We start from the raw sequence: 24,618 nt of genomic DNA, 5'->3' as shown, positions 1-24,618 counted from the left end.
CAAACACTGACTTCTTCAGAATAACAAAAGGTAGGAATCTGCAACAAATTTTGTTATAATCCTTGCAATGTACATAGATCACCCAGAGGGGAATGTTTATTTCTCAACAAAAGTGGAGTTACACTTTAATGTAAAAAAAATTTTTCCAGAAGAAATGTTGACAATGCAAGATAGTGTGTTTCCATTCCAAAAAGAAGAAGCTGCATTAGTTTCCTTTTCTTAGACGTTTTCCTTTATTTGGCCTGGTCATGCTGCCAGCCGTACCAATAGCTATTTTAGCCTACAGGGGTGTTAGGGGCCAAATTAGGGGACTCTTGAGGCTAATTAAACATAGAAAATCTATGTGCATGTGAAGATAACACATACCCATCACCACATCATTAGCCTCTTCATGACAAAGGATAAACACATCTTAAGGCCTGAACACAATTTTGGCTTTTTGGCATGGAAAATTGTACATGACTACACCTGTTTGACCATATTACCTGGATCAGTACCCAACACCACCCCACATTACCTTTAAATGACAACACTAACTCAGCATTGGGATTAAATGGCTGGTTCTGCCTTTTATTAAACAAAACCATAAATAATAGAAAAACATAAAACAGTCAAATCAATCCAGATCAAAGAATAGTTGCAGATCCTTGACGATACCATCTCCCGCAACTTTGGAGTCTGTGGTACCATTAAGTTAGGTTCTGTCCCCAGCCACCAAAACACCACCTGGAGGACTATCCTAACTGACCATAGACCCCTACCACCACACTACCCAGTCGGTCCAGACTGAACCAGACCAACCATGGGACTCCATACCTGAGATGGCTCCCACCATTATATAGTTTGACACCATGTTTTGGACCCTCGTCAAGGACCCCAACCGGCAACGTCCAACCTCCTTAGCAGAACAACAGAAAACGGCATCACCAGGGCGGGCGGGAGGGACGTTTCTCCTATGATTTCCAGTCTGCAAGTGAAGCCCCTTCACTCCTCCCCTCCAACTACTCTCTCTCCTGCTCCTCCCCATCACCTTGTCTGCTCTGCCAATAAGGTAAGAGTCCTGACCTCTCATATCCCAACAACTAATTTAACCCCCTACTGCCTGGTTTTCCTTCCACCCTGTCATGTATGCCCTATACTTATCATTTCCTTCAAGCTCTGGGCATGTCTTATCATTGCAGCTACTTATGGTATCCAGGTGAATTATGCCTTGTTTTTTGTCAGGACATATATATATATATATTTTTAATTTAGCTGTATATTTCTTGCTATTACCGTACCCTACTGCCACAGAACAATCTAAAACAAATTCTCCTGCTTCTAATGGTTCCAGTGATACCACATATGTGTGTAGCACCCTCCTAGACAGGTGCTAGGTAAAAGCATCTAATGCTCCTGCTGCTTATCAGGGGAGCCTGATCTTTAGTTAGGTCTGCTCTCTGTGATCAGTGTGCATTCATCTGGACTGAGGGAGTGTCCCCAATGTAACCAATGGGGAGGCCTGTTGGACAGTGGAGGAAACCTGGCCAATGATGCACAAGCTTTTGTAACGGTCCCAGTGGGTTGGCACCTGAAGAGGTGCATCATGGGATTGGTGATAAAAGCGGGGAGAGCATGAGGCAGGGTGTCTTTTAGTGGGAGCAAAGTCCCAGGAGGAGATGGACGGCCGTCTCTCCTCCTGCAGAGTGAGGAAGGTGGTCCAGGCGATTGGCCTAGGGACCAGGAGTGGAGCTGATCTGCAGAGGATCCAGTGTGCTGACCAGTGGAGCTGCTGGCAGAGGACTTTGGGAAAAACAGTATCGTGAGTACTAAAGGATCTGCCTAGGGGTCTGCCTAAGAGAGGGGATCACTCCAGAGAAGTCAGGGGATCAAGGAGCCAGCTCACTCAGAGTGTTACAGTAAGAGCCGGTTCACACTATGGCAGCAGCAACTATGGCAGCAGCGCGACTTGCACGGACTTCATAAAATGAATGTCTATGCAACTCGCTCCAGGTCGCCCCGAAGTAGTACAGGAACCTTTTTCTAAGTCGCAGCGACTTGTGTCGCTCCTATTAGAACTGTTCCTGTATTACACAATGGACTGCGACGGTCCGCGAATTGTCAGGCTGACAAGTCGCCTGACAAGTCGTATTGGTGTGAACGGGCTGTCATGGAGGTGCCGTGTAGTGAACCCTGAAGATTAGGAACAAAGAGGGTGCCAGGAAGGGCCCTGAAGTTGTTCAGCAGTACAGTCAGATTGCTTAAGAGTACAGATTACCTCAGAGAATTCCTTCAGTTCTGCGTCACAGCTCATGACAGACTGAAACCAATGGCCTAGCCGTGACTAGCTCAATTTCAGTGTTACTCTGTGTTACTCAGCGTTAACCAGTGTTAACCAGCATTTTTTCAAGGTGTCCCTACTTATTGTGCATAGATTTATTCAGTTGGAGTATCCCACTCATCCCTTCTATCCAAGTTCCTAATAAAACCTAAAAACCAAAGAAACTGGACTGATTCTTGTCTGAGGTAAAAACAGTAGGAGAAATGCCAGATTGTTATACTGTTGCTAACGGTAACCCAGGGGAACCCGTAACCAGCAGCTCCCTTGGGAGTAGTGCTACATTTGTATAATTGTTGTTGTTTTCCCCCCACAATAGGGCCAAGAAACATAGGTGCAGATTTTGCTTTTTTTATCCTACTTAAAACATACTGACACTAATTGACAATGATATTTAATTACATTTTTTTTAATTGTACCTAAAATTCACTGACCTTGATCTTTGACCTGGACTTTGGACACTGACTTTAGCTCTGTGCATGACCTTTGACCCTAAGCCTGGCACTAACCAAGATCATACCCTGATTTAGCTATTTTATCTTTATTTTTAATTATTATTATTTTTAACTGCTGCAGACCGCCTACTGCAAATTTACTGTGGTAGAACGGCCACGTTGCGCTAAATCACACACATGTACCGTGATCCAGGACTTCCGGGTAGGGGGCATGTGCTTGCACATCCCCTGCCCGGCTGTGCTGTCATTAGCCCCTGCACAAGCTGATCAGCAGGTTTCGGCCAATGATTTATGACTGGAACCCGCCAATTGGTTGAACTAATAAAAGAAGAGAACTCTGTATTGGTAAACAACACAGAGCTCTCTACTGACAGAAGTGATGTGCTGGGTTTTTTTTTCTCCCTGCTAAGCAGGGAGTAAAAACCAGCACATCGCTCAGTAAAAACAATACACATTGAACACAGTAAACATTTTAGGCACACAGTTAGCCCCTTGATTGCCCCAAATGTTAACCCCCCTCTCAGCCAGTGTGATTAGTACAGTGACAATGTATATTATTAGCACTGATCACTGTATTAGTGTCACTGGTGATGTCAGTCAGTTGCCCCCCCCCCCCAGCATCAGCTAGTGACACTATCATAATTCCACTATAAGTCACTGATCACCACTATTACTAGTATGTTATAAAACAAAAAAAAAAAATTCTAGTGTATATTTCATCATTTATAGGCGCTATAACTTTCAAGCAAACCAAACATTGTATGCTTATTGTGATTTTTTTTTTCACCAAAGGCATGGAGCAGAATACAATTAAGCCTAAATTCATGAAGAAATTTGATTTTTGTTAATTTCTTTTTATAGCAGAAAGTAAAAAATATAGGATTTTTAAAAAAATATTTTAAGTTATAAAAAAAAAAAACCAGCGGTGATCAAGTATCACCAAAAGAAAGCTCAATTAGTGTGAATAAAATTATATAAATTTAATTTTGGCACAATGTTGCATGACTGAGCTATTGCCAGGTAATGTAGCGCAGACCTTGCCACTTTCCTCAGAACCCTGCAAGTGCAACAGCTGATTGATAATTATAAGGTCACTCCCATTTATACTTACTTTGCACATGAACCACTTTTTCTTCAGAATAGCGAAAGGTAGGAATCTACAACAAAGTTTGTTAAAAATCCTTGCAATGTACATAGATCACCCAGAGGGGAATGTTTTTTTTTTCTCAAAAAAGTTACTCTTCAAGAGCCAGCACTTTACTGAGTGACATTAATTGTGTCTGGAAAGGGTGACTTAAAGTACCAAAATCATATGATTATCATGATTGACCTAGCAACGAGTATTTCATTAGGAGGTCCACAATGGCAGTCCCATATTTCTCTCAGCACCAGCATACATAATTATTTTTCTTTTTATCCTTCTACATAATTATTTTGGACATTGTATTGGGCCTGAGACCATAATATGTATAGATTATTTGTTTGGTTTTACAGCCTTTTTTGGAAAACTCTATAGTTGTTACAAAATATATAATATCGAATTTCACAATTTGAGCAGTGCTTTTCAACCTTTTTTCTAACACATCCTTTAAGCAGGAAATTTTGGTATTTATCCTTTCATATGGTCTCTGCTCATTTGATTATGTTATGAGCATGGAGCAATTATCCACTACATTTAAAGAATCTTGGATAGAATTTAATGATGCGGGGGAAGGTTAGACTGTCAAAAGATCTAATGAGAATACTTTGTGGACTCCCAATATGTCTAATTGCTGATTCCTTTGCAGTTATATTGCAAATGTATTTGATTCATTTTTCTCATTTGCCTTTTTGGTGTCATTTGCAAACTACAGGTATAATAAATTAGTTTGCTCAGCACTTACAGTAAAAAAAAAAAAAATAGATCACATGAAATATGTAGCAAATCATATCACTGGCTGTTAAAAATGTCAAATATGTTCTGCAGGCAGGGCCGCTGATAAGGCAGTACAGCCAGCCCTCCTGTACCAGGCCTAGGTCCATTTGGTTCAAAAGGGGGGCCCAGGCACCCGCTGAACAGGAGCAACTGCTGTACTGCCTTATTACCAATTCTTGTGGCTCCCCCTGCAGCTCTGCTGGATTTTTCTCTATTTTCTTCCTTTGGCTGCACTACAAGGGGATTGGTATCTGCATCCCCACCCCCCTGCTGTCTGGGCCCCCCTTCTGTGAGGCCCTCTCCCCTGCAGCATTGCCAACTTCTCTCCTCTGTCACCAGCGGCTGCAGAGGGCACACAGGGGGATGTTTCAGGATAGAGAGGGGGTGTGCACAATAAATATGTTCTAATTACCAGCCTCTTTCTTTCCTGAATTGACACAGTGAGTGATCATTACCGATCACTCATTGCGTCCATTCATCACTGAAGCATAGTAAAGTGTGTACATATGTGTACAGGGCCCCGTGATTTCAAACAACAGCTCTGTCTGCAGGAGCCCCTAAACCCAGGTGTGTTCTGTATGCAAATCTAGATTTTGCTGTAAACCAACATGTATACATGTTTCCTGCCCACAATGCCACAATGCTGTGCAAATGCCTTAGACCTATTGAGTGATTCCCAAATGATACTGTGAGGTGCCAGAGTATCTGTTAACATAGCACCCATGTGACAGCATGGCATTCTCTACTTTCTGACAGCATGACACCCCTTAGTCTCTTGTTTATTTAAGTGATGCCATACTTCACACAATGATTTAACAGAAGACTCTACAGGTGCCCACCACAGGCTAAGTGGTTTACTTTATATACACTGCTAAAAAAGAAAAAAAAAAAAAAAATGAAAGGAACACGTTGTAATCAGAGTATAGCATCAACTCAAATTAACTCCGGGGATATTGATCTGGTCAGTTAAGTAGCAGAGGGGGGGGGGGGTAATCAGTTTCAGCTGCTTGGTGTTAATTAAATTAACAACAGGTGCCCTATATGGGCAATAATGAGTGGACCTTCAAAACTGGAATGGTTTTACAGGTTGAGGCCACTGACATTTTTTTCCCTACTCATCTTTTCTGACTGTTTCACTAGTTTTGCATTTGGCTAGGGTAAATGTCACTGCTGGTAACATGAGGCAATACCTGGATCCTATAGAGATTGCACATGCAGTCCAACTCCTCCAGGAAGGCACATCAATACGTGCCATTGCCAGAAAGTTTGCTGTGTCTCCCAGCACAGTTTCAAGAGCATGGAGGAGATTCCAGGAGACAGGCAGTTACTCTAGGAGAGCTGACAAGGAACCATAGAAGGTCCTTAACCCATCAGCAGGACCAGTATATGCTCCTTTGTGCAAGGATGATGAGCACTGCCAGAGCCCTACAAAATGACTTCCAACAGGCCACTGGTGTGAATGTCTCTGACCAAACAATCAAATGGACTTCATGAGGGTGGATTTAGGGCCCAACTTCCTCTAGTGGGCAATGTGCTCACTGCCTGACACATTGGAGCTTGATTGGCGTTTGTCATTGAACACCAGAAATGGCAGGTCCGACACAAGTGCCCTGTGATTTTCACAGATGAGAGCAGGTTCACCCTGAGCACATGAGACAGATGTGAAAGGGTCTGGAGAAGCACAGGAGAACATTATGCTGCCTGTAACATCGTTCAGCATGACCGATGTGGTGGTGGGTCAGCGATGGTCTTGGGAGGAATATCAATGAAAGGACGCACAGACATCTACAGGCTAGCCAATGGTACCCTGATTGCCATTAGGTATCAGGATGAAATCCTTGGACCCATTGTCAGACCCTACACTGGTGCAGTGGGTCCTGGGTTCCTCCTGGTGCATGGCAATGCCCGGCCTCATGTGGCAAGAGTATGCAGCCAGTTCCTGGAGGATGAAGGAATTTATATCATTGAATGGCCTTTGCGCTTACCTGAACTAAATCCAATAAAACTCCTCTGGGACATTATGTTTCACCTTAGTCTGTTCAGGAGCTCAGTGATGCACTGCTCCAGATCTGGGAGGAAACACCCCAGGACACCATTCATCGTCTCATTAGGAGCATGCCCCCCACATTGTCAGGCATGCATACAAGCACGTGGGGGCCATACAAATTACTGAGTACCGTTTTGAGTTGCTGCAATTAAATTTCAGCAAAATGGACTACCTGCTGCATGATTTTTTCACTTTGATTTTTGGGGTGTATTTGAATTCAGCCCTCTGTAGGTTGCCAATTTTCATTGCCACCAAACGATGTAGTATCCTTTCATTCCTAACACATTACCCAGTCCATATCAGTATAGATATCCAGCATGATACTTTCCCCATTGAGATTTGTTTTTAAAGTGTTCCTTTAATTTTTTTGAACAGTGTATATAGTAGTAGGGAATCAAAGCCTAGTGATAGCGCTGATTTTTACATATTAAAAAAGCATATGTAACAATTCCATCCATCTCTTTAAGTGTATATATACCCTAGCAATGAACTCTTGTCCCCTCTTGTCTGGTAAATATACCACTGGTGTTGTTTGGTTAAATCTGTTTTATAAATGCAAGAAAACCTGATGATCCTGTCAGAAATTCAGAGTTGCCCTGTGTGCTCTGTCTGTATTATCTAAAAGGGTCTATTTAGCCCTCCTAGTTCCTATCAAATAAAAACTGGGCAGGGCTGACACCACTTAGTCCAAGAAAAATGCTGTGTGATGTCAGTCCACAAAAAGAAATTAAGAGCTGAGCACATTTCTGACAGATCAACATGTACTTTTCTTTATTTGAATGGCGTTTAAATTGATAAAACATAGGAAAGGTGCATGCATTGCAGAGATGCACTGCATATGTTTTTTTTTTTTTGGTCTGGACATACTCTTTAATTACTGACTTATCTAAATTGCACAAGTTCCATGGATATTTTCATTTTCTCTTTATATGCATTTATTCCACGCAGACAACTAATGTGAACCATATCAATTTATTAAAGAAGTGAACTTTGTTGGTGGGGATGAGCCTTTGCCATAACCTTCAAGTATGCACAACATGCTTGCAGATAATGGCGCATACTTATCTCCTCCTATGCAGTACTCCAGTGATGATGGGTCCAGGCACCCGTCACAGCTGCATTCCCGCTGCCTCTGTTTTGACTGCTGATTTTTGAAAATAACATGGTGGCCCTCTTTCGCCATTGGGCAGCAACTGATGATTTAACTGTTACACATTCGCACAAGAATTACGAGGTGTGTCCCCGACACCTGGGCCATTCCTGGCATTTGTAAGATGAGCTGAGAGTGAACACTGCGTGGAGCATAACCAACACAGTGTACATAGAACATTAAAATTGCTAGTGAAAACAGCTTCTAGCATTTTTTTATGCCAACTTCAAAATTCTGAGCAGAATGTGTTTAATAATCCCTTTACCAGTACATTTTTTGAACTCCTGATTCAATGTTTTGGCGCTGGCATTTGTCATATAAGAAAAGGCAAAAGTGTAGTACTCCTGACATTTTGCACTGGGCTCCATTGCAAGAGTTATCAAGTGTCTCTTTTTCAGAATTTCAAGAACTTTGTTGTCTCATTGTTCACTATTTTAGTGTTGAGTATTTTTTTCCTAAACATGTTTTATTGTTTGATTGGTACCAGACAACATTATTGTTATGTTAAGCTATAACTAACTCATGTTCGGTCTTTTGTTTGGTTGTTTCTTCTCTGTGCAGAATGTTGGAGGTGGAACATCAATTATTCGAGTTATTGCAACTGACAAGGACAAAGGCCTGAATAGTGTTCTCTCATATTACATCACACAAGGCAACGATGACTCCATTTTTCGCATGGATAGGCTCACTGGTGAAATTTCTACAAGGCCATCCCCTCCTGATCGTGAAAAACAGAGTTTCTATCAGCTGAAGGTTGTTGTGGAGGATGAAGGAAATCCTGCTCTTTCAGTGAGTACCTTCCCAAAGCAGCATTACCCATAAAATCTTTAAAAATATATATAATCCTAAAGATTGCAGAATATTTATGAATATGGAACAGATGAAGCATAACAGTCATGGTACAGCAAAAGGGTAACTGTTAAATGTGGAGTTCCATTTTAGGGGTGATGGGCTCGATAGGAGATCTGTGAGGATCTCCAGTGTATTTGGGAGCTCTTCCTTCAGTGAATGTATTTTATTTTGTATGATGACTCCAAAAGTTGATCTCTAGGGATTTTTGGGCACAGGATTAAATGGAAGTGGGTAGCAGTGAATAGTTGGTACTAGACAGTGAGATTACAGGTGGAAAATTCCTGGCCTGCAGACAGAAAATCACTGAGAGAGCTAGATAATTTAACCGGTCACATCCCTCATAGTGTAGTTTGGTGGGTGTTGTGGTGTACCAGTGAGGATAATACACACCAAGCCCTCTATGACATTCTATCCAAGCCCAGTATGATCTTCCTTGTGTCTGACATTTGTCTACAGCCCTGCAGTACTATTATTTAGGACTGTTCCATATACGTTGTTCCTGCCTGGCAGGTTAAAGTGTTACTAAACCAGAACCCTGCATTCACTATATCTGGTCTCCCACTGTACACAGAACATGAAATGCAATTATTTTAGTACATATAAACTGCTAAATACTTTTTCTCATCAGCAGTATATAGCAGCCTTGTGACCTCTAACAGTATCCGGCCTCCTCTGACTGTCCTATGAGGCTGCATGACTACTGACCCTCTGTAAGGACAGTGTTGATTGGCCCTGTGCTGATCACATGCACCCTCCCTCCCCTCCAAAAAAAACAACTCTCTAGCAATACATACCAAACTGAGCATGTGCAGAGTGCCCCCAAGGCTCTGTACTATCAGGAGATGTATTGGGGAATTCGGAAGAAGGGGAGGATCAGAGAAGACAGGATCAAACAGCCTATTCTTTTTCGTTCATTGACGGACACAGTGACATATCTTCATTGGTCGAAGGGGTTAAGCTGCGCTTCCTAGGAGTAGGACACTAGGCAGAAAAGGTTAGCAAAGTTAACAGAACTTTAACTACACCCATGGGGCAGACCCAGGTGGTATACTCCCACTTCCTGCTCTAGGATTCCGTTTTTTTCTGCCTAGTCAGGAGTAAGGACCCAGCTCCTTGCTGGGATCTCTGGTCCTGGCATTTTTATTTTAAATGGAATTCTTCTTTTATTATTTTCCATTCCTGTGAGAACTACAATCAATTCAGTTCCTGTGAGAACTACAATCAACTGCCGGGCTGGATATTGTAGAACCATAAGGTTTCCCCAGTCTGGCCAGTGAGCGTATGCAGGCCTCAGCTCCGCACTAGGTCGGCCGCGACATAGTCCCATTGGACGAGGACTGGCCTGCGAGTGAAACACCTCATGAGGACACACATGATGGTCATGGCCTGAGTCGCAGCGTACCTCTAGCGGGCAACTCGCCCCATTCCAGGATGGGGAGTTGGATTGCCCGTGGTGGTGCCCACCCGGTTCCATGGATGGTAAGTAGTGTCCCCCCTTCTGCCTTTGTGGCCCCTCCTTGGGATGGTTGGAACCCTTCCATTCTCTTCAGCCCCTCTAACAGTTACGGTGGTCCTTTGGCCCCAACCTACCCCCACGTCCCCCACCCCGGGTGAGGTAGGAGCTGGCTTTTTCACTTGCTCTAGTAAGGGGGGTGGATGTGGTTGTTGCTGACTGCTGTCCGGATCACACACGGGGGCCTTTGAGCAAGTTGTCAACCCCCCCCCCCCCGGGGCAGGGATGTCCTTTGGGCTCCCTGCAGTGGTTATAGGCTGGGGGGGGGGGAGCGGATGTCTTATCATCCACTGGTCTGCGCCTCACGTGGCTGGATTGAGCCGTAAATTTAGTCCGTGGCTTTGTGGCCTACTCGCCGGCTGTCCGAGTACCTGACCGAGCTGTTTGAGGGCCTGATCAAGCTGTCTGAGTGCCTGACCAAGCTGACCGAGGCCTGACTGAGCTGAGCGGGCGGTACTGCCACCAGATGTGCACCTCACACGGCCGGACTGGGCCAAAAATTCAGGCTGCTGCTTTGCGGTCTACTTGTGGCTGACGGAGCTGGCTGTCCGAATGACTGACCAAGCTGTCTGAGCAACTGACCGGGCTGTCCGAGGTCCTAACTAACAGAGCTGCCAGGGGAATTGCATTTGGATTGGGCCCCAAATTTAGGCATCGGCTTTACGGCCTTTCTCGTGGCTGGCAGTCCAAGTTGACTGAGCTGTTGACCAGGCTGTTTAAGCTGATAGAGCAGGAGTGGAAGAGGACTCCAGTGGCAACCTGTGAAGCTCTGGTGAACTCCATGCCCAAGAGGGTTAAGGCAGTGCTGTAAAATAATGGTGGCCACACAAAATATCGACACTTTGGGCCCAATTTGAACATTTTCACTTAGGGGTGTACTCACTTATGTTGCCAGTGGTTTAGACATTATTGGCTGTGTGTTGAGTTATTTTGAGGGGACAGCAAATTTACACTGTTATACAAGCTGTACACTCACTACTTTACATTGTAGCAAAGTGTCATTTCTTCAGTGTTGTCACATGAAAAGATATAATAAAATATTTACAAAAATGCGAGGGGTGTACTCACTCTTGTGAGACACTGTGTTTATATATATATATATATATATATATATATATATATATATATATATAAGGAGCTTGGAGAGCTGGGGGTGGAAACTGCAAGGGGGTGTGTCACATGTCAGCAGGGGATAGAGGAAACAGCAGTATACTTATATTCCCAGTGAAGAGCTGTGCAGGGGGCAGGTCAGCACGAGTCTTACCATTGGACTACAGGCAGGCTTTTCTCTCAAGTAGAGTGCAAAGACAAAAACTGACCACACTGGGATGGTGCTTCCATGCCTGGCAGGGTCAGTTTGCAATAGGAAAGCAGGGGGACTAACAGGATCACTTGGAATTTCACACAAAGGAAGCAGTGCAAAAAGAACAAGATATTTTATTTCATACAAGTACATTGTAACACAGACTCATATCAAGAATATGAAATAATCGGGTAACATACACTTTAAGCCCCACAATATTTTGATAGAATTTCCCAGTGCTAGATAAAATATAAAAATATATTTTGCAACATAAAAGGTTTTGCAGGGTAACTTCACAATGTTAAAACATTTGTGTTATGATAATGGCCGAGGATGTTACTTTATATAATTTTCCTTATAAGACATTTTTATTTAGTAATTTGATTTATTTAGTAAGTAGTTTAAGAAACAGTAGGTTAAACTTTTTTTTATCTGTGTGTGTGAAAACAGTGAAATATATATTTGACATCACTGTCCCATAACAGCATACAGTCAAAATAATAAATGCATTCTAAAACCAGCCAGTAACCCTCTTCAGTTAATGTTATATTAAAAGTCTCACTTAACCCTTTTACTGCCATCGTCGTAGTGGCTTCAGTGGCTTTTACACACACCCTCAGCTGCTGCAGCCCCCGGGAATGTGTGTAAATCGGATAAGTCGATTGTCAGATGGAAGTAATCAGCAGATTTGCAGCCACCAAATCGCTTTCACACACTCCGTTACCCCCAGCCCCCCACCCCACACAAGAGGGGTCTCTATGTGCCCATCAGTGGAACTAGGACATGCATGGAAGGTGCCACCGGGTAGAGGGGAGGGTGATCAGCGAACTTCTCTTTCTCTTTCTGAACCTGAAGCAACATATAAAATGTCACTTCTGTGTCCTGGTGTTACTGTCCCCAGGCATACTGGCTGAAGGAGCTAAGTTTCACATACCTGGTTGGAGGCCAAGGTGACAAGAGGGCTTCCCTTGCAGCTAATGTCTAAGCAACCCTGGAGGTGATGAAAGGGAGTGCAAGGCTCAAAGGAGTATGGGTGATGTTAGGTTGGTCCACTCAGAGCTGCTTCAGGAAGTGTTCAGCTAAGTGGTTTTTCAGGCAGGTGGTCAGGAATGAAGGCAGGAACACAGGGGACACTTGTGGTAGAGCAGATCCAGTGCGGCAGCAAGTGATATGATCACTACATCACTAACCTAGTCTCAAAATACCAACTAAATTGTCCTCTCCGTTCCTCCCAAGACTTCCTGCTCTCTAGCTCCCTCCTAACCTCCTTCCATACTCACCTCCAGGACTTCTCCCAAACCTCTCACATTCTTTGGAATTCCCTACCCCAATCAATCCGACTATCTCCAAATCTATTCACTTTTAGGCCCTCCCTGAAAACTTTTCTCTTCAGAGAAGCCTATACTGCCCCCACCTAACAACTATTCTTTTATTCTCTTCATCAGCTCATCCCCACAGTTATTATCTTTTCCATCACTTGACCCTGCCTCTTAGATTGTAAGCTCTAAGGAGCAGGGCCCTCTGATTCCTCCTGTATTGAATTGTATACTGTAACTGTAGTGTCTGCCCTAACATTGTAAAGCGCTGCAAAAACTGTTGGCGCTATATAAATCCTGTATAATAATAATAATAATTAGAGGAAGCAGGATCAGTCTGGCAGAGCGAAACTGGAGAAGTGTAGTTGAGGTCAAGGTTCGAGCCGGGTCATACACAGTGGTGGGATGAATTGGTAACAAGGAATTAGCAATCCTCTGTCTTTCCTTTCTTCATTTAATAGGCATTGAGCAGTTTCCAGAAATTGTGCGTGCATTTCCATGTAAACGGGCACATCCATGTAGGATATTGGCAGATTTGCTAAGCCTGTGTCTTCGCACATGTGCACTTCTGTTCTGGAGATCACCCTGACAATAATGGAATGAGATCTGCACTGCATTTGTTTCATTGGGGGAAAGTAACATTCAGGAACCTGCAAACATAAATGCATGCATCTTGGCACCTGCATGTGACAATATACAGTGGGTACGGAAAGTATTCAGACCCCCTTAAATTTTTCACTCTTTGTTATATTGCAGCCATTTGCTAAAATCATTTAAGTTTATTCTTCTTCCTCATGAATGTACACATAGCACCCCATACTTACATAAAAACACAGAGTTGTTGACATTGTTGCAGATTTATTAAAAAAGAAAAACTGAAATATCACATGGTCTTAAGTATTCAGACCCTTTGCTCAGTATTTAGTAGAAGCCCCTACCCACTGTAGATTGCGTTATACATGTCACAAAGTGGTGTGCATGATGTAGAGAGATCATTTTATGCCCTAATTTGAAAGTACAAACTCATCATCTGCAGGGCTTGAAGGGTACTGAAGTTTGCCGTCATTTCATGAGCACACACAGTTTTAAAGTTTGAAATGTTAGGTATCTGTTTACTCAGCACAGCCTCATCTTTTTTTCTTTACCCAAAAAAATTGGGTAATGTATTGCAGTGCCCTAAAATGAACTTTGGTGTATATTTTTATGCAATTTTGCATTTCCTAAACCATTGCACTAATATTATGTGACATAAAAAATCGGAACTACCACTATTCTATTCTTTAGGTTGTCTGCTTTCAGAAAATATATAATGTGGGAGTTTAATGTAATCTTCAGACCTAAAATGATTTTTTAAATGTGTACACAAAACACAAATACAGTTCTGGCAGCAAAAGGGCTAAAACTATCCTTGCTTTGACATCTACTGCTCTAGGGAAAAAGCTATTCTGAAATCTATTAGTCTAAGCCCGTATTATGCTAAGAACCAAAAATGACTAGGATGTGTAACATATCTCATTGACGCTCATTTGTGAAGACGGCTCAAATTAATATTTTCTAAACTTGCACCTGCTAATTGTCAAAGATTTATCACAGTAAGGGAGATTCCCTGCTATAAGGGCCTGTATTTCAGTTAAAACTGAACTCCAGCCTTACCTTAGGCCTTGTGCAGTTGTTTAGGGCCTTTACCCCATGCTGAACTTACTTAAAGTGGAGTTCCACCCCCCTAAATTTATACTTACCTCCATCTTCTCGCTCCGGGTCACCTGAAAAACAAATGGATAATCGCAATTTTTATTTTTTTTTTACTTACCTTGTATAGAAGAAAATATACTTACCTTACTTCCTTCTTCCTCCCCTCGGCGGCCACGGCGATTCGTCACTTCCTGGCTTTGCAATGATTCCTGGGAGCTGAACGTCATCGCTCCCAGGAATCATTGCGCCTGCACCGGCCCCGACGTCAGTTCCGGTGCACGCACGTCATTCCCTTCTAAACAGCTTCTGGGCATGCCCAGAAACTGTGGAGGGATGACGCGCGCGCACCGGAAGTGACGGCGGGGCCGGTGCAGTGCATCGTGGGACCTAAGAAGACGGAAGAGGACGCAGAAGAGGATCGCGCTGGCTTCAAGCTGCCCACACCTGAGATGGCAGCGCTGGACAATACTTTTTCAAGGTAAGTATTTCTCCTAAAAGGTAAGTGCAACCCAGAACAGATCAGAGGCTAGCCATTGTGGAATGTACTAGCCCTGCCTGTCCCGGGGGTATTTTTATTAAAAAAAGTATTCCAGGGTGGAACTCCGCTTTAAGACTTAGCATCACATGTGGCCATTACCTAGGGCAGTCTGCATGCAAATGCCTGCCTAGGACCATCCACTCCGTTAGACTGACATTTGCCCATCAACGCACTTTGATATTTATATTACATATAAGGCTTCTCCTTATTCAATACGGTGCAACATCCAAAAATAGCTCTATATAATGTACTACAAAGCTAAAACCAAAAAAATAAAAATATTGTCTGTGAAATATAACTACAAAGGGGTTTATTTACTAAAGCTAGAGAGGGCCAAATTAGTCACAATTCTGACGAGAAACCAATCAGCTTCCAGGTTTTATTGCTAAAGCTTAATTAAACAAGCTGAGGTTAGAAGCTGATTGGTTTCTCTGCAGAATTAATTTGACCCTCTCTAGCTTTAGTAAATAAGTGTCCATATACTGTATGTATACCACAGTGTTCACACAGACAAAAAAAGGATGTGCAGACATAATTACAAAGTGTCCATTTAAGAAAACAAAGTTTACATCCTCTTAACTCCTTATTAGCAAGCTTGAGACAACTTCTTATTTCTTGATAACTTTATTTATTACCACTGTGACTTGAATCAATGAGTGCAGCTCACCAACAACTCTGACATACACTCACAACTACGTATGCCCCAAATATATTGAAATGGGCTGAAACAGCAGTAAAATAAGTACATGGCAGTAGGCAGCTGGTAGTCAACAGTAAAATTTCAGGTAGAAGAAGCCGAATCCACAATCTGCAGTAGGAAGGCCTTTAATAGGCACAAGGGATAAGCAGCAACTGACTGTCAAACCTCAGTACTGTTTTTGCTGGGTCTCCAATGTCTCCCTCTCAGTCAGCTCTCCTGGACCTTCGGGTAAGCTCCTCTCATCCGTTCTTCTGGCCCTCAGGACGACCTCCTGCGACTGCATGCCACTGTTGCCACTGTTGCAGAGGAGGAGGCAGCCACCCCCCCTCCCTCTGGAAATCTGATTTCCAGCCAAAGACCCCGCAGCACCTGGCTTTTATACAGTATCCCAGAATGTACTGAGGCGACCTGCCACTGCCAATCACCAGGACTGTATCAAAGCCTATGCATTCATTCATCAGGTTTCCTCCCACGGTCCAACATGCCTCCCTATTGGACCAGCGTGAAACACTCACTAGACACAATGAATCACATACTGAGCACAATGAGCAGACCTCACTAACAGATCCTGCTCTCTGGTAAGCAAAGAGCAATATAGATTTGCCTGCAGCCCCTCTGGTAAGCAGACACAGCCAAAAACTATACTCTCTCACTAGGAGGGTGCTACACAAACAATTTAATTTACTAAGCAATTTTTAGTAGTGGTTTTGTTGTAAATATTTTTAAAATGTTCTTGGTCTCCACCTTGCAGATGTTTGAGGTTATGGAGAGATCAATGGGTGTTTCCTTCTATGTATGTGGTCTTCTTCAAACTATACTATGAAATATGTTTAGTGTGAGTCATTCTAGTCTTTCCTGCCTGGCAGTTAAACATATTGTTTGTGTTTTTTTACATTTTAAAAGCCACATGGAAAACAATCAGACACCACTCATACACTATAGGTGTTCCCTTGTAGTTATTGTGGCTTTTTTGTTCTAGTTTACAAATAGGGGTATGCACACATAAGATGCATTTTGAGTTCTTGTGGGCCAATAATGTGCGAACATTCATTCAAAAGTCAGTTTAGGACACATCCATAGATAGCAGAACATGTTTAGAAGGATTTTGTTAGATTTAATATTCGGGAAATGCGTATCAAAAAATAAAAAGCCTCTGTACTAAAAATTGTCCGATAGGACTGCTCTGCCCTTTGAGTCAATTTCACGTTTTTCCTACTTTTTCCACTATAGGTAAAGTCACTCACTTGTGGCAGCGAAAACTGTTTTTTTTCATACCCTTTCACATTTTATTTAGTGGAAACCACAATAAATCTTCTGCTAGACTGAATGGAAAGGATTTTGCATTCAAGAATGTGTGGGTACTTGGGATCCACACAGATTTCTTCTAACTTAACCAAAGCTAAAACCATCCTTCTGTAGGGAAATGTGCCAAATATCCTAGCACTTAAAGTGTAACTAAAGGCAAAACTGTTTTTTTTTTTTTTAATTTTGGATAGAGTAAGAGAGGGTTATATTCCCCGCCATTTATTTTTCCTTCTGTACCTTAATGGGGAGATTTCCCTTCACTTCCTGTCTCATAGCCACAACAGGAAGGGAGAGGAAATCCCTATGTGCCACCAGAATCAGAAGAACTAATGTCCTCATTGGAATATGTCCCCTCTATTACTGTTCTGGGGACAACCCAATATTTGGGAATTTCTTTCATTTTTACTCTGATAACAGTAAACAAGACAAATAAAGAGGATGAATCTCCCTAACGGGGGCACAAACAGCAGTAAAAACCTGACAGGTGTACTAATATCTCTCCACTCTATCCAAAACTAAAAAAAGTTTGCCTTTAGCTACACTTTAACATTTTAAAGTGCAGGCCTGGATGTTCCATCATATCACCATACTACAGTTTGGGCCCTATCCTGTCTAGGAAGCCCATATGCAACCCAAATTCCTCCCACAAATACTGTTACACACTTTCAACCTGGAAAATACTTTGTTTTGGCTTCAGGATTTTTCTAATTTCCTACTGCACAAATAATCACAATACATTTTTAAGGTTTAGAAGTGTGTCTATGGGAATGTTTGACCATTCTTCCAGAAGCGCGTTTGTGAGGTCAGGCACTGATGTTGGAGAGACGGGCCAGTTCACAGTTTCTGCTCGAATTCACCCCAAAGGTGTTCTATCGGGTGCAGGCCAGTAAAGTTCCTCCACGCCAAACTTGCCCATCCGTGTCTTTATGGACCTTGCTTTGTGCACTGGTGCGCAGTCATGTTGGAACAGGAAGGGGCTATCCCTAAACTATTCCCACAAAGTTGGGAGCGTGAAATTGTCCAAAATGTCTTGGTATGCTGATGCCTTAAGAGTTACCTTTACTCAGACTTGTATAAAGTACTCGAAATTTCTACTTGAGTAAAAGTACAAGTGCTCGATCAAAAAATTACTTGAGTAGAAGTGGAAGTGCTCGCAGAAAAAGTTACTTAAGTAGAAGTACTAAAGTATTCAACATTTTTTTTACTTAAGTATTGCAAGTAGTTTTTTCAAAAAATTTGCTACTTAAGTACTAAAAGTAAAAAGTACAAGTAGTTTTGAAAAAAAATTTCTACTCAAGTACTGAAAGTAGAAGTACAAGTACTGTGTTATGTAGTTATTAAAGAAATAAGTCAAAAGTTTGAACATCATATTGTTTTTATTATTTCAAATGATTTATTCAAATGATTAACCTGTGTTTGTTAGTAGTTTCTTGATGCACTTTAAGCGCTGTAGCACCATTTATTTGTTTGTTTCATATTTTCTTTTTATTGGAAAGATTTGGTATAGCAGCTTTTATTATACACAGCCTTTATTTTCGTATGCGCTGATTTACACATGACATTATGCACATTTTATTGAGCTTTATGCAACCTGCCATCTACTGTTCTGGCAGTGGTAATTTTTTTTAAAGTAACGAGTAACTATGCAGCACAAAAAAAAATACTTGAGTAGAAGTATCGAAATCATCGAAAAAATGTAGTGAAGTAAAAGTAGAAGTAGGAGAAAAAAATTCTACTCTAGGAAAGTACAGATACCGCATTTCGGTACTTAAGTACAATACTTAAGTAGTTCTACTTCGTTACTATACATCTCTGCCTTTACTGGAACTAAGAAGCCAAGCCCGACCCCTGAAAAGCAACCCCACACCATAATCCCCCCTCCACCAAATGATTTGGACCAGTGCACAAAGCAAGGTCCATAAAGACACGGATGGACAAGTTTGGGGTGGAGGAACTTGACTGGCTTGCACCTGATAGAACACATTTGGGATGAATTAGAGTTGGGACTGCAAGCCAGGCCTTCTTTCCAACATCAATGCCTGACCTCACAAATGTGCTTCTGGAAGAATGGTCAAACATTTCCATAGACACACTCCTTGTAGACAGCCTTCCCAGAAGAGTTGAAGCTGTTATAGCTGCAAAGGGAGGGCCAACTCAATATTGAACCCTAAAGACTAAGACTAGGATGCCATTAAAGTTCATGTGTGTGTAAAGGCAGGTGTCCCAATACTTTTAGTAATATAGTGTATGTCCGCACTTCTCTTTTAACCACTTAAGTACCGCCCCACATACATATAGTATACACTGCGGCAGGGCGGCCCTTAGGCGCAAAATCACGTACCTGTACGTGATTTTGTAAAAGGGCCCTGGGGGGCGCTCTGCCGACACCGCGCTCCCGCTGTGAGTCTGTGATTGCCTTTGCAGCCGCCAGCCACCCACGATCTTTCAGAATGACAAAAGGGCAGTCTACCTATGTAAACAATGCAGATACAGGAAGAGAGAGATTTTATGTTTCTACTAACAAGGAACACAGATCTCTCTCTTCCTGCAGTCAGTCCATTCCCCCTACAGTTAGAAAGCACTCCCTAGGAGCACACTTAACCCCTTGATCGCTCTATACATTTCTAAAAAATCTATCCCATAGTTTGTAAATGCTCTAACTTTTGCGCAAACCAATCAATATACGCTTTTTGGGATTTTTTTTAACAAAAATGTGCAGCAGAATACAAGGTGGCCTAAACTGGTAAAGAAATTTGATTTTTAACATTTTTTTATTGGATGTGTGTTGTAGCAGAAAGTAAAAAAATTATGTTTTTTGTTTATAGCGCAAAAAAAAAAAAACGCAGAGGTGATCAAATACCACCAAAATAAATCTCTATGTGTGGGGAAAAAAAGGACATCAGTTTTATTTGGGTACAATTTCGCACGACCGCGCAATTGTCAGTTAAAGCAACACAGTGCTGTATAGCAAAATGGCCTGGTCATTAGGGGGTAAAACCTTCCAGAGCTGAAGTAGTTAAAGACAAACAGTGACGTTTTTAAAATAAAAAAGTGGCACCTTTTATAGTTAGGTTACTAATATTTTGTTTCTTTATTTTCATTGATTTTAAGAGGAGGATAGTACAGACTACTAACTAAAAACTGAGTGCCCAGAGCCTGTGGCATAATTTAAAGGCTTAGCACTCAAACAGAAGTTCTGGATCATTTAAATACAATAGCACGATCATTAGACAATGGCATGCGCAGACAATGCAGTTGCTGTGATCATAAACCCATATACACTATTCTAGCAATCTGATATTCATATGGATACTGACTAATGTTAGGTCCATTTTGATTTTGCACAGAAATGGTAACATATGTTCAATTTTAAAGTGATTTGTGCTGCCTTGATGTTGTACAGGTACCCTTTAGAATACACACACACACACACACACATACACATGTGTATTGTATATAATATATTTCTTCATTTTGGCAAAATGAATATTTTTACATCTGAACTGGATATTGACTAGTGTTCCAAATTGTGTAGGTCCTGATAATACTGGAAATTTTGCACGCATATTGGCTTTACCCAATTTATACATATTTCCCCTTTTCTATGTGAAACACGCTTCCTGTAGTGCAGTAAAGGAAGTCCAAAATGAGGCTAACCACTGTGTTTTTGTGTGTCTAAGGAAATGTGGAAACCTGGCTATGTTACCCCTTGAGAAATACTTTTACTAATCATTTTAAAATATACTCGACAGTCAATGTCCTTACTCTTTTTTAATATTTCTACAATTATATAAAGAAATAAAATTGTACATCTTTTAGATGGCAAAAAAAAACAAAAAAAAAAACAGACATTTGAAATGCATATTTCGCTTTAGGTCAAAGATTATTGACCTACTGTTTCATACCTGAAGAGAGAGAACACTGCTCCAGGCGTGTGGTGATAGCTAGGAGATGAGTATCCCATAGAGTGCTGGCCCGGGCCCGCCTCCGTAGAAAACTTGTAGAAAAAGAAATAGCCGCACATCCAGGAATTCCAGTTGCCTTTATATTTCTTTTAATTCCAAAATGTTACAAATGATAACACCAAAGACACCAACATGAAGTCACGTAGACGCGTTTCACACATGCATCTTGTGTTTAATCATTACAATGACAATAACCGACTATAAATCTTCAATAGACCGCCCCAATGATTGCAGGTGTTCCGGGGGCGGTGATAATCAGCGGTTGTGCACAGCACTATTAATCACCTAACTTCAGCCTCAAAGAGCATCTGAATAGTGATTGGAATACAAAATCAAACTAAAGGTCCAAATTGTTTGTGTATATCGTGGACTCACCCATACACACAAAGATATGGACCAACAATCACATCGAAAATGGTATAAAAATACCAATAAAACTATTGGAAAAAATGTTGGAAAAAACTGTTTCATACCTATCAAATAAAGGGAATTTTGACTTACCATAAAATCCATCGCTCTGATGCTCATCGATGGACACAGCTCCTGATCTTCTTAATCATTGGGTTATACTGCTCCCTACAGGAGTAGGACACTCCACAAATTGGTCGGTGCTGTGTCCATCAATGAATATCAGAGAAATGGGTATTACGTTAAGTCAAAAAACGTAAAGTTCCTATCAGATACTTACCGTAATTTTCCTTTCCTGATGGTCTCCATGGCAGCCTACGTGTGCGTTAACCCCGTCTCCACTCCAAGGGTATAGCACCCCCCTCCCATACATTTCAGCTCACAGGTACAGCCAGTGTTCCATATCTTAGCCGAATCCAAGACCAGAGGGTGGGAACTCCAGCTGCCATGGAGACCATCAGGAAAGGAAAATTACGGTAAGTATCTGATAGGAATTTTCTGTTTTCCTGACAGTCTTTATGGCAGCCTACGTGTGGGAAATAACTAGCCAAACCACACGGGTAGGAATGCTCAAACAAAGAAAATTTAATTCATATCGTTAGCAGACAAAACAGTCAGACCAAAATTAACTGAAGATAAGAAAGCAGGCTCCACACAGTAGTGGGCCATAAAGGTGTTGACAGATGACCAAGAAGCCGCTCTCCAGAATACGTCTGGCGCCACTTGACGTGAAGCTGCCCAGGACGTCAAGATACCTTTTGTAGAATGGGCCATCAACGCCTCTGGAGGAGCCAAACCCTCTGCTCTGTAGGCCTGCTGTATAGCTGCCATGATCCATGCTGCAATGGTCGAGGCACGCTTCCCTCTGTTCTTTCCTGAAAAGAGGATGAAAAGATTGTCTGACTATCTGAAAGGTGCTGTAGCCTGAAGGTACATTCTCAAGGTTTCACCCACATCCAGGGGATGGAGACTAGAATCATCTGAAGACCGGAAGGTAGGGAGAACAATCTCCTGGTTCTCATGAAACACCGAAGTGACTTTCAAATTTGAATTCAGCATGCCACAGCAGAACTGCACGTAGCCAGGGGGATATTTAAAGTGCCACTCACCCGCCCATGGCTGGGCCCTGGGCAAACAGACAGCACTTGATCCATATTTGAGGTAAGCCGGCCATCCGATACACAATTAATCCAATAAATCCAGTCCTTGGAGGAGGACAAAAAAGGAACACTGGCTGTACCTGTGAGCTGAAATTTATGGGAGGGGGGTCCTATACCCTTGGAGTGGAGGCGTGGTTAACCCACACGTAGACTATAAGGAAATCCCATTTTCTCTTTCGTTCATTGACAGACACAGCTCCTGATCTTCTTAACCATTGGGACATCCCAAAGCAGTGTTAAACATGAGGGGTGGGAACAGGGAAAAAGAAATTCCCAAGACTATCTATAACCCAACCACATAACCAGGTAAACAGGAGCTCAACCAAAAATAACTGGAGCTCACCTGAAAAAAACAATACACTTTCAAAGAGGACCAGGTCCTCTAAAAAGCAGCCTGCAAAACCTTGCGGCCAAAGGAAGCATCTGCAGATGCCAATACATCCACTTTATAGAACTTTGTTAAAGTGTGCACTGTCGACCACCAGGTGGCCGCCTTGCAAACCTATGTCACTGATGCCTGATGACGGAAAGCCCAGGAGGTACTGAGGGAAAGGAGGAACCTGATGGAATAGGTCTGAATCACCGTCTGTGTGATCCATCTGGAAATGGCCGCAGAGGAAGCGGACAACCCTTTCCGAGGCCCATCTGTAAGCACAAATAGGGAGTCTGACTTCCTAAAAGACTCCGCAGCTGCCAGGTATACCCTAATTGCCCGGACCACATCCAAGACATGCAAAGCAATTTCCTTTGGATGTTTTGGCGCCGGGCACAGGGAAGGCAACATAATGTCTTCATTTTAATGAAAATCAGAGACAACCTTTGGAAGGAATGACGGACAGGGACAAAGAACTACCTTATCTCTCTGAACCACCAAGTAAAGTGAAAGATAGGATAACGCCGCCAATTCTAACACCATGCACACAGAAGTGATAGCCACCCCCTGTTGAGGGAAGGCCAAGATCCGAGCCACCGAGAAAGAGCGAGGATGAACCCCAAGTGATTTACACCACGCAATGTACAGTATCTCACAAAAGTAAGTACACCCCCTCACATTTTTGAAAATATTTTATTATATCTTTTCATGTGACAACACTGAAGAAATTACACTTTGCTACAATGTAAAGTAGTGAGCTTTTACAACAGTGTAAATTTGCTGTCTCCTCAAAATAACTCAACAAACAGGCATTAACCACTTGCCGACCGCTCACTGAGCTGGTACTGCGGCAAAGTGTCTCGTTATCGTCCAGCAACGTAGGTCTACGTTGCTGGACTCCTACCCTTCTCGGCAGCGCGTGCGCGCCGCAGGATGCTCGCTCCTGCTGTATTTAGACACAGCGGGGGTCAGGCCAGGGGAGGAGAGGCGGTGATCACCGTCGTTCTTCCCCGATCATCGGGGATCGAGTGAGGAGATCCGCCCGCTTGTGTAAACAAAGCGGGCGGATCTCCTATGTGACAGGCAGGGACAGATTACAGGATTCAGCATAGCTGAACCTGCGATCTGTGCCTGTGTCCGCCGCAATGTCACAGTCCCGCAATAAAAAAAATCACAGATCGGCGCCATTACTAGTTAAAAAAAAAACAATAAAAATTACATAAATCTTTCCCGTAGTTATTAGCTGCGATAACTTTTGCACAAACCAATCAAAATACGCTTATTGCGATTTTTTTTTACCAAAAATATGTAGCAGAAAACAAATTGGCCTAAAATGTTAAACAATTTTGATTTTTACATTTTTTTGGGGAGGAATTTCATTTTAAAAAATGTGAAAAATATTGTTATTCTTTCAAAATTGCACTCTTTTTTTGGGGGGGTAAAATCTTCCGGTCTTAAAGCGGTTAAAAATATGCTCTTTGAGAATTTTTTTGTCAAAGACACGTAGCTAAATACATTTTGGCCTAAATATATGACAAAAATTAAATATATTGGATATTTTTTAACTGTCAAAGTAGAAAATGTCAATTTTTTCGCAAAATTTTCATTT

General features: G+C 42.2%; 1 protein-coding gene across 2 annotated transcripts in view; it reads left to right on the top strand.

The window, feature by feature from the left end:
• The window catches only part of CDH23 (cadherin related 23), a 1,628,602-nt gene that overhangs the window by 1,283,801 nt on the left and 320,183 nt on the right, over positions 1–24,618 (top strand). For both annotated transcript variants that reach the window (XM_082268007.1, XM_082268006.1), the window contains exon 36: positions 8,446–8,673. In XM_082268007.1, the coding sequence (XP_082124133.1) occupies positions 8,446–8,673 (228 nt within the window). The remainder of the gene's footprint in view (positions 1–8,445; positions 8,674–24,618) is intronic.

The sequence above is a fragment of the Pelophylax lessonae genome (genome assembly GCF_965119305.1).
Source record: "Pelophylax lessonae genome assembly, chromosome: 9".
NCBI lineage: Eukaryota > Metazoa > Chordata > Amphibia > Anura > Ranidae > Pelophylax > Pelophylax lessonae.
Note: the sequence above shows the minus strand (reverse complement) of the source record. Positions and strands in the feature narration are given on the sequence as shown.